Source organism: Rhincodon typus, unplaced genomic scaffold (genome assembly GCF_021869965.1).
Source record: "Rhincodon typus isolate 14 unplaced genomic scaffold, sRhiTyp1.1 hic_rhity00000545, whole genome shotgun sequence".
NCBI lineage: Eukaryota > Metazoa > Chordata > Chondrichthyes > Orectolobiformes > Rhincodontidae > Rhincodon > Rhincodon typus.
Genome location: NW_025966183.1, coordinates 17,904 through 28,793, shown reverse-complemented (window position 1 = coordinate 28,793; position 10,890 = coordinate 17,904). Strand labels below are relative to the sequence as shown.

Here is a 10,890-nt window from a genome sequence, read left to right as displayed (position 1 = left end):
CTATGATGCTGCTTGGCCTGCTGTGTTCATCCAGCTCTACACCTTGTCAGCTATCTTTCAATTGGTTATACACTATTTGTACAAGGTGGCTTTGGTACAGAGGTGGTCACAGAGATGAGAGATCAGATTAGTGGCAGCTGCACGTGGTCCAGGGAGGAGTTCAGTGATCATTGAGGGGCGGGGGGAAGAAGAGGAGAGATGTTTGAGCTAAATGAGGTGGAGCTGGTGATCAAAGATGCTATCCGATCATGGGGAACCTCTTCCAAGGCACGTACATCCTTTCTTAAAGACAGAAACCAAAACTGCAACTGGATTTGAGACACGGACTCATGAATACCCTATATAACGAAAAGCATATTGTCCTTACCTTTATAAATAAAACAAAGAACTGCGAATGCTGAAGATCTGAAGCAATGATGGAAATTTCTGGAGAAGCTCAGCAGCTCTAGCAGCATCTGTGGAGAGAAATGAAGAAGGGTCACTAGATCAAAAGCATGGTAGCTAAATTTACAGATGACACAAAGATAAAAGACATAAAGAAACTGTACACTACTATATATAGTTCAGCATGTGCGCAAAAATCCGGTAAGTGGAATATAATATGGGAAAATGTGAAGTTGTTCACTTTGGCGGGAAGAATAAAAAAGCAAAGTATTATTTAAATGGAGAATGATCGCTGAATTCCAAAATTCAGAGGGATTTAAGTTTCTGGTATATGACTCACAAAAGGTTACTATGCAGGTAGAATACGTACAATAAATCCCCTGTTTCTATGAAATCACAAATTGCAAATGTACCAATACGCATCAGAAAAAAAGTAACAATAAAACTCAATATCTGCAGGCAAAACCCATGTATCTGCGATTTATAACCAGCTCTGCGCTTGCAAATTTCATCACTTGTGAGGGTTCTCAGGAATGGAATCCTCACAAATACTCAGGAATGATTTTAATCAAGAAGGCTAATGAGGTTTATTACAAGAGGAATTGAACAGGCAGAAAAGGGAAATTGCTGGAGAAACTGAGCAGGTTTGGCAGCACCTGTGGACAGAAAACAAAGTCAACATTTGAGGTCCAGTGACCTTTTTCAGAGCTCATGAGTTTCTCCAGCAATTTCTGTTTTTGTTTCAGATTTCTAGCATTCGCAGTTCTTTGCCTTTTTTATCACTAATCTGATTTTCCAGTTGATATGTAGATTAAAGTCACACATAATTATTGCTGTCCCTTTGTCAGAGTCACCCAATATTTCTTCTTGTATACTTTGTCCTTTGTGGTTACTGTTAGGGGGCATATAGACTACTCCCATGAGTGACTTCTTTCCTCAACCATTTCTCATCTTCACTCTAACTGATTCTTCATCTTGATCTCCGTACTAAAGTGATCTGCAGGCTCACCTTATTGAGTACCTACTTCATCAGAATGGTACATCTCTCATTTGATGCTGGCAGAATTCTACCACTCACTGTACACAGAGATTCTCGCCACTGCTGGGATACATCAGCATCCCCGTGCCAGTGTCATGAGCTGCCCTGTGAGGTTTGTGACATTTGCCCCATAACTGGTAGATGGGGGGAAATTGGCACCTGCTTTGCAGACAGGGACCTTGAGGCCATGGTCGATGGGATGGGAAGCACAGTCTCTTCTCGGGGGGCTGACAGGATGGGCCATGGTGCCGGGCACTGCTGTTCTGGTCTGGGGTTGCCAATAGGATCAGTGCCATCTGGAGGGATGTCCAACATATTGGAGGAAGGTCAAGGTAACCTGGTCCAATCTGTGGTATGGGTCCCTGTCCCTACACATAAAGTACCCTTGCGACAGCATTCCAATTACAGTTGCCATTTCACTACAAAGTGTAGAACCATAAGTGGTTCAGAGCTGTGCTACAATTGTGCAGAAGCTAGCATGTGTTGGATGCCAGTCTCTGTGGAGAAGGGGTGTTTCCATCTGCTGTGGAGTATGCCTGAGACATTGGTGCCTGATGTCCAAGATGGAGGCCAGAAGGAACAAGGGGTGGGCTGGAGTTGCCACATACCTTTTCTGACTTTCATATCAAGAATGCTTGGTGTCTCGTTTCTATCTGGCAGATGGGAGAATTGGAGAGTGAATATTAATGAAATGAGTTTAATTAATAATGTGAAAATAATATGCCATAAATCCTGTTAAAAATGAGGTCTACTAAGAGTTCTCAGCAGGAGGAGTGTGGCAGGTATCAGCTGCAGCAATGGGGAGTCTTATCAGGAGGACTGTGGGAGAGGTACCAGCAGGAGGACTGTGGGGATTATTAGTAGGAGGGTATAGGGAGTATCAGGGGAGGAGGGCAGAGAGTGTTAGCGGAAGAAATGATGAGTATTAGAGGGAGTGGGTTGTATCACACCCCCATCCACATTTTCAATTGAAGATATAACATTTGAATTGTTATTTTTAAAGTATTACTCAATAGATGAGTTGATAAAATGTTGAGGCTGTTATTGTGATTGGAAAAGGCTATGTACTAATGTGTACTCCCCTCATAGACCCCCACCCCACCCTACCACCATCAAATGTTTAAAAGTAAAATCCTTTTCCAGCTTCTCTAACCCCCTGGTCCCTTTCTGATACAAGGACAGCATGTTTGCATTCAGTTTCTGGCACCAAGCTATGAATGAATAGTTTAACCCAGAATGAGGATTATTGGACTGGACAAATCCCAGTGAAGGGAATCAAGCTGGAACATAGATGGAAGGCTCCATTTGGAAGTCCCACAGTATGTAGAGTTGATTCTCTGTGCAGTCCTGGTATACGATGTAGAGCATTGTCTACTTTTCAGCTCGGTGATAGTGATTCTCAAACTGAACCCACTCAACGATGATGACTCTAATATGTGTGTTGCTCATATCCCACTCATGCCCCAGTGCAGGGGTGGCACGGTGGCTCAGTGGTTAGCACTGCTGCCTTACAGCACCAGGGACCCGGGTTCGATTCCACCCTCGGGCGACTGTCTGTGTGGAGTTTGCACATTCTTCCCGTGTCTGTGTGGGTTTCCTCCAGGTGCTCCGGTTTCCTCCCACAGTCCAAAGGTGTGCAGGCTAGGTGGATTGGCCATTCTAAATTGCCCAAGTGTTCAGGGATGTGTAGATTAGACAGGTTATAGGTGGATAGGTCTAGGTGGGATGCTCTGAGGGTAGATGTGGACTTGTTGGGCTGAAGGGCCTGTTTCCACACTGTAGGGATGCTATGATTCAATCCAATCCATGCACCCAGTGCACACCAATCCTGCTCCTGCCCCACTGCAGCTAAATGCCACTTCATGGCACCAATCTTCCTCATGCCCCAGTGCAGCTCCAAACCCATGCATACACAAATGTACCAGGTCTGCTCCTGCCCAGTGCAACTCCAGTGAGCATGCCTGGCAGCATGGGTGCAACTTTATTATCAGAAAGATTCTGCTTGCTGGGTTAGTTTGGGAGTCAGGTTGACTGAGGCCTGAGATAAGGTCACCTTTTGACTAAGCAGACTTTTAGATTTGTTTCTGTCGCTGTAACTCCCTGCCAGTTATTGAGTTAATAATAGCATGTCCAGCAGGATGTGCACTTCCGATGGGTTGAACTCCTCTTACCCAGTGGTTCTGTGCTGCAACCAGTAACATGTGATCATTTAACAACACTTTTCGAGGATGATTTGGGTCCCAGTGGCCACAAAGAAAACTGACAACATTTTGCTGCCCTCCCTCCTTCCCTGCCCACAGGTATGACCTTTTACTGTAATGTTTGTTTCTCACAACAGTAACTAACTAACTCATTTCCCTTTGTTGATTCCTACAGGTGATCACAGTAGCCCTTCCTGAATCTTGTAAAACCGGTGGGCCTCCAACCTTCAGCTGAATGTGGTGTTAAGAGGCATTATGCCCTTGAAGGACTCAACTGCCGACTGCAGCCAGCGAATTCTGTAGAAATGGGGGAAATGCCATGCACCGCGTCTGAGGGCTCCTTTAATAATTACTACAACAGGCAGTTAATAAGTTTCCATTATAACCAAACAGGGAAACTTGCAGACCCAAAATATAAGTATCAAGGCCTGAGTGTCACCTCCGTTGTCTTCATCATTTTGTGTTCTTTCATCATCCTTGAAAACCTTTTGGTGTTGGTGGCCATCTGCAGATATAAGAAGTTCCATTCAGCCATGTTTTATTTCATTGGAAACTTAGCGCTCTCGGACCTGTTTGCGGGTGTTGCTTACATCTTCAACATTGTGTTTTCGGGAAGCCAGACCATGAAGCTGACACCACTGCAATGGTTTATCCGTGAGGGCACCATGTTTGTCGCATTGGCAGCATCAGTCCTCAGTCTGTTGGCCATCGCTATTGAGAGGCATGCGGCCATTGTGAAAGTCAAACTCTACAGCGGTGACAAGAATACTCGGATGTGCTTGCTGATCGGAAGCTGTTGGATTGCCTCTGTGCTGCTGGGTGGGCTGCCGGTAATGGGGTGGAACTGCCTGTGCCATGTGAATGGTTGTTCCACTGTGCTGCCTCTCTTCTCCAAGAATTACATTTTGTTCTGTATCACCCTGCTCAGCATCATCCTTCTGTCCATCGTCATCCTTTATGTGCGAATTTATCTGATTGTACGATCCAGTCACTGCGAAACTGCGGCTCCACAGACTCTGGCTTTGCTGAAGACAGTCACAATTGTTCTTGGTGTGTTTATTGTTTGCTGGGCACCCACTTTCATCATGTTACTGCTGGACTTCGCCTACACAGAAAGCAATTTGAAGATCCTACACAAAGCAGAAATCTTCTTGGCCCTGTCTACACTCAACTCTGCTATGAACCCCATCATTTACACTCTGAGGAGCAGGGATATGCGCAGAGCATTTCTGCGCATCCTGTGCTGCTGTTCCATGATGGAGAATAAGAGCAGGTTTGAAAGCTGCTTCCCAAGTCTTCGCCACACCAGTACATTGGACCGCTCTTACCATAAACACAAGATGGCAGACTCACCAACGATGCCAGAATGCACAACATTTGTGTGAATGTCTGTGCTGCAAAAGGGCCTGATGGTGTTGAGCGACTTTACCATGCACCATCGATATGTGCACTCCACACACTTACCTGCCACAGAGACAAACACGTGCAAGATCAGTCCTTGAGCCCACAATGTCTGCTGTCACAACAGGACCACAGCTCAACAAATGATGAGCAAGTTGGATGTGAGATTCAGTCTAACCCCTTTCACTGTGTGACACTATGGCAACCAGTCAGCTGACCTGTGGGATTTATTTTACTCTCTACAGTAACAACTTAGCAGCAGCAAATCAGAAATGAATATGCCTGACAAAGTAACCAATGGTTGATATGCACAACAGAGTTTGCAGAGTCTCATGGACAGAGTCTGTGAGCCGAGCTGCTAGAAATCACAACGACAGACAATGCTCAATAGCAGAGCTTACAGGACATAGTCTGCTGTTAATCCATTCTCAGACAGGATCATGTTTCCATGTTATTTGCAATTGCAACTGGTGGCTGGAGGGAGATGATAAAATATTTTTGAGGCTAACAAGCGCACACAACAATTTAATAGAGCTTTGTCACAAACTCTTCTTTTTTTTTTCTCAGATGCCACATTAGTGTTAGACCTGACCTCCAGAGAATGCCACTTCCATTTATAGTACTGTTCCCAGTGCTTCCTGCTTGGGACATGGCCCTGTGTCTCCTACCCATCAACATTGCCTTGTGCTCCCTGTATAGTGGCACTGCTGCTGCCCAGCAGCACGGTCCCCTGCCCAGTGACATTGCTCTGCCACTATCCAGTGACACTACCCTGTGCCCCCCTGCCCAGCAGTACTGCCCCATGCTGAAAGGCCTGCCCTGCCTAGTGACACAGTTCTGTGCTCCCTGTATAGTGGCTGTGCCCTTGCCCAGCAGCACTGCTCAGTGGGCTGGCACCTCCCTCTCCCCCACACTCAATGGTAATGCAGCACCATTACAATGGGAAGCAAAATTGTTCCCCTCACTTTGACACACCAGAGGGAGGAGAGCAGCAGGATCTCTATGAGACAGGTTTGGATTCAGTTCTACTAGGGGCATAAGCTGAACCCTATAGGGGCTATTTATCACCTTGATAATAACTTGACACTGACAGTTTGTAACTCAGCAAACTTAGATCATGAGGGTAGCTAAAAGATGCAAGCCTGCTGGCCAGTTCCAGCTTGAATGTTTAAAATTCTAATTGTTTTATTTTAAACACTGGTTCACACGCCAGTTAGAATCAGGTTTGTTTCTGCAAATTCTGTAATTCGGGCATTGACTGCTCCTTTTACTTTGATCTCTATCACTGGTACGTGTCACGCTCTGAAAAACGGTTTAATATCAAAACATATTGTGGTTAGTTTCCATGGGATACTTCTGCTGTTTGAAATTTCCATGTAGTCAGCACCTCCCGACCAGCATGCAGAGAAAATTGTGGAACTTTGTATTTGAGTCACAGAGCGTCAGGCCCGGTCCAAGACTGATGCAGCAGCTCTGACTGCGCAGATTTACATTTGACATCTGGCTCCGGAGTCCAGCTTCAGTGACTGTCTTCCACTCAACTGCAGAAGTCTCAAAACACATTGGACAACTGGACAATGACTGTTGATGGTGAAACTTTCTGTAAATGTGCTGGAATTCTCTTTCTCATGAAAGTAACTCAGTATAAAAGTTTAATGGAGCTATGTTGCCTACATTTCACGAAGTGATAGAGGCAGTAACCAGTCAGTGTTTGGGAAAGCCAGGTTATGATACTAACACAAATAAGGAGCTGCAGAATCCTGGATGGCAGTGCAAGCAGTATCTGATTTATTCTCCAATGTGATACCATTCTGAAGAATGTAAAGAAAGTGACCCAGATATAGAGACACTCAGTGTCTTGAAGCTACCAGTGGATCAGACTGCTCCTTTAAATGAAGGTCAAATTAACTTGGTTGTTTAGTTTAAATGTTTAAGTGGCAACACTACAGCAGAATCCAGCAATGGATTGGCAATTGTTAAATGTCTAAATGTCAATGTACAAATTCAAATTCAAAACATAGAATGTTAAATGGTACGAGGACTGATTACTGGCTGCTCAATGAGAATTAATCAACAGAAAATAAACCTTTTCTAAATAAAAATCCTGCCTTGATTTTTGAGGTTCTAGTTCAGGAACCGTTCCAATGGATGGATAACAAATAGAATTTGTGATTCTTCTGTAAGGATGGAATCAAATTAAGGTTTTGGAGTCATGTGCTGTGTCCTGTGCAGACTGCATAAGAAGTAAGACTGGAGTTGCATTTCATTTGACACTGACAGTGCAAAGTGCCATATTTACTCTTCTTCTGTTTCTCTTTCTCTCCCCTCTCTCTTACCCCATGTTCTTTGATTGATGTTAAAAGACTATTCCCAGGCTGTGTGTTCTTCATACAGTCAGGGCTTGGAGTTTATGCAAGATTCAAACTTCAGTGAATGTGGCTAGAAATTTTCGATCAAGTTAAACATCACTTAACACCTGATAATATGTCAAACTGTGCAAGCTGCATGCAAATATGGGGTAAGAGATAGAGTGTGCGTGCTTGGCAGGAGAGGACTGCCATCTCAGCTGTGCCTAGGAAGGAATTAATCAATCCAATGCCATCAACTCTGATATAAAACGAACAGCCAGAGATCTAAAACTATGATCACTCAGGAAGCCCAACTGGAAAGGAACATCATTTATTATTGAATACCAAATAGAACCACTACTCATGGTGTAGAGAGGCTAGCCCCAGCTTGAGGCAGACAGTATGGTCAGTTCAGAACAATGTATGGGTCTGCTTTTTTTTAAAATCAACTGTTCAAAGATGTTATGACAAACATCTGGAGCAGGTGAAACTTGAACCTGGATCTCCTGGTTTAAAGTCTATCACTTCACCACAAGAGCTGCCTTGGTCTAATTTATCTTCTTTTTATATATCCCGAAGTGCTAATACATATAACAGAGGACTTTACCACCTCCAAAGCCACAGTGACTCTTTTTGTTTTATTTTTGTTCCCTTTCTGCACAATAACCACCACCTGTAAAATATCCATGTAGCCAATTAGATATTTACAAGCAAAGCCCATTGACAGCCAGACATGAACATAACTGAGGGGGAGGGGCAAACATGACAGCCCTGGGTCTGGTTTTTTTAACTTTATAACTTTCAATTTTTTATTAACTTATTTTTCTACTCAACCTGTTCAGAGATGTATCACTTTTCTCTGCTGTAGATAGGACTTGAACCCTGGCCTCCTGGTCCAAGGGTAGGGACACTACCACCTTATAAAAATTTTTTAGTTTAACTTATTTTTGTAATCAACCTGTTTAGAGATGTTATCACACACCTCTGGAGCAGGTGGGACTTGAACTGGACTTCCTGGTCCAGGGGTAGGGATGCTACCTCTGCACCAGCAAAAGGAGGCCCTGGATGTGCTTTATGAAGGGCTCAGGTGATGAGTTCCAGTTGGGCAGACCATTTCCTGTTACCAAGGGAACTCATACTCAACAAGCTGCACAGGGACATTAATTAGTGATTCCCCGATGGGCCTGTATGGGTCATCACATCCCTGCCCCTCTGGGTCTCAGGGAACCACTCACCTCTGTGATTATGGGGTCTCTACTGTCACTCTGCCTATGGCTCCATTCCTGTTGCTTTCCGGCTCTGGTCGGGGATATAATAAGTACGTGAATGTCTCTTCTGTGAAGGCCATCAAAGAGCCTCTGTAAGGGTCTTGACCTCAGTGGTATGTCACTTGTAGCAGCTGCCCTGCTGGAGGTAGTCGACATGGCTTCTTTTCTCTTGTGATCTTCTCCCCGGTTTTAATCACGTACCATACCGGTCCCCCTTCTTGCAGGATAAATTACCGGGTCCCTGGAGAGCTGTCGCTGAAGTTCCTTACGCTTACTGTATCTCCTCATAGCAATTATTGAGACTGACGACAAACTTTGACTCCATTATGATCCTTGGAGTTGGAGCGTCTTTTTATAGCTTGCACCTTCTCTTTAACAGGGCATAGTCCATCCTTGGTCAACTCTGTACCTGAGGTACGTTACCTCATTTACTTGGAACATGTTTCTCTTTTTAGACAGATGCCAGCCTCAGAAAAACACCGTAAGACCTTCTCCAAACTCTCCACATGTTGCTGTGCAGTAACTCCTGAGATTAAAATGTTATCCATATAGGCTATCACACTGGGCACCCCTTGAAAGATGTTCTCTATGACACTGTGAAAGATGGCACAAGCCAAAGATACCCCAAAAAGCAAGTGAGTGTATTCAGACAGATCTTTGTGAGTTTTTATAGTAACCTACTTCCTGGATGATACCTCAAGCTCCAGTTGGAGGTAGGCATGACTTATATCCAATTTGGAGAATGTGCGACCCCAGCCAGCTTTGCCTACAAGTCTTCTCTGTGTGGCAGAGGGTATCTGTCTAAGTGGGAAGCTCTGTTGACCATCAGCTTATAATCCTCACAGAGGTGACTGAGTTGTCAGGTTTTAAAACTGGGACAACTGGCATGGCCCAGTCAGCAAATTATACTGTGCATTTAATGCCAAGTTCCTCTAGACATTCCAATTCGGCCTCTATTTTGGCATTTAGGGCATGGGGGCCGGCTGAGCCTTGGAGCATTTAGGTTGGGCCTCTGGGTCTACATAGATCTTGGCCCTGCTTTTTTTTTTATCTTGCTCAGGCCCTCTTGGAACACTTGGGATACTCCCCAGTGACTTCATATAGATCACCAGTCCACATTTTTAAGACCTGTTGCCAAGCCAGGCAGATTTTCTGTAGCCAGTCCCTTCCCAAAAGGTTAGGAGCTGGCTCCTTCATGACCATTAGGGCAGTCAGACAGTCTGTTGTTGGTGCCTATCTGGGGTTACAGTGGTCCCAATAATAACAGGACTCCCCAGTGTATGCGGTCAATCTAGCCTTGGTGTCTTGCAGGCTTAAAGACAAGATTTTCCATTGGAATTTCCTAAAAGTTCACTCCCCAACAATAGATACAGTGGCATCTGTGTCTATCTCCATGTCCATGGGTGGCCATTTACTCAGAACTTTATCTTAACTGGAGCCACTTTGGGAGCAGTGATGCAATTTAGCTGTAACAATTCCTCATCCTCAAGCTGCTTTTTTTACAATGGGCTGACTTGAGGTGGCTATGCCCTTCGACCTGGGCAGTATGTGTTTTGCCTTGTCTGGGGTGAACTCTATGACCACAAGTGCAGCATGGATGTTCTTGTTTCTCGCCGTATTGTACAGGAACTTCCCATCCAATTCTGGAAGCTCGCAGCCTCTGACTTTAATCGCCCTTACTTAGCAATAAACAGGAGCCGTGAGTACTATCCACTTGGGATTTGACTCTGCAGTATGGGGTTCGCCCAAAGTTGAGAACTGTACTGTCTACAGACCCCTGATGCTCCTGAGCCCCTTTTTTGATGTTTTTGTGGGAAAGGCCCAGTTCTATCGCTTTCTTGAGGTCCAGATCTGGTTTGGTCAGTAGCTTCCTTTGGGTCACAATATTATTAATTCCATAAACCAAGCAATCCCTTGACATTTCCTAAAGTTCTGGCCCTACTCATAGTGTTCCACTAATTTTCACAGTCTTGTCAAGAATTCAGTAACTGGCTCCCCAGGAAGACTATTTGCCATGTTGTAAACCTGTAACACTACAATATAACAATTGGTTTGGGGTCATATGGTCTGCTACCACATTTTACCTGACAAAGGGGCTACGCATCTACGCTTGTGTTTTCAAATAAACCTGTTGCACTGTAACCTGGTGTTGTATGATTTCTGACCTTGTCCACCCCAGTCCAACACTGGCACCTCCTCATCATGGCTACCATATTTGTCACTGTGGGGGCTGCCGCGTAGGTTAAGCT

At 44.7% G+C, this 10,890-nt stretch overlaps 1 protein-coding gene across 1 annotated transcript; it reads left to right on the top strand.

Annotated features, from left to right (window-relative positions):
- The first annotated feature begins 3,801 nt into the window (after window positions 1-3,801).
- On the top strand, window positions 3,802-7,097 carry LOC125488356 (sphingosine 1-phosphate receptor 2-like). Its single transcript, XM_048621346.1, has one exon. The coding sequence runs from the start codon at window positions 3,930-3,932 to the stop codon at window positions 5,007-5,009; it is 1,080 nt and encodes a 359-aa protein (XP_048477303.1). The 5' UTR covers window positions 3,802-3,929; the 3' UTR covers window positions 5,010-7,097.
- The last annotated feature ends 3,793 nt before the right edge of the window (window positions 7,098-10,890 follow it).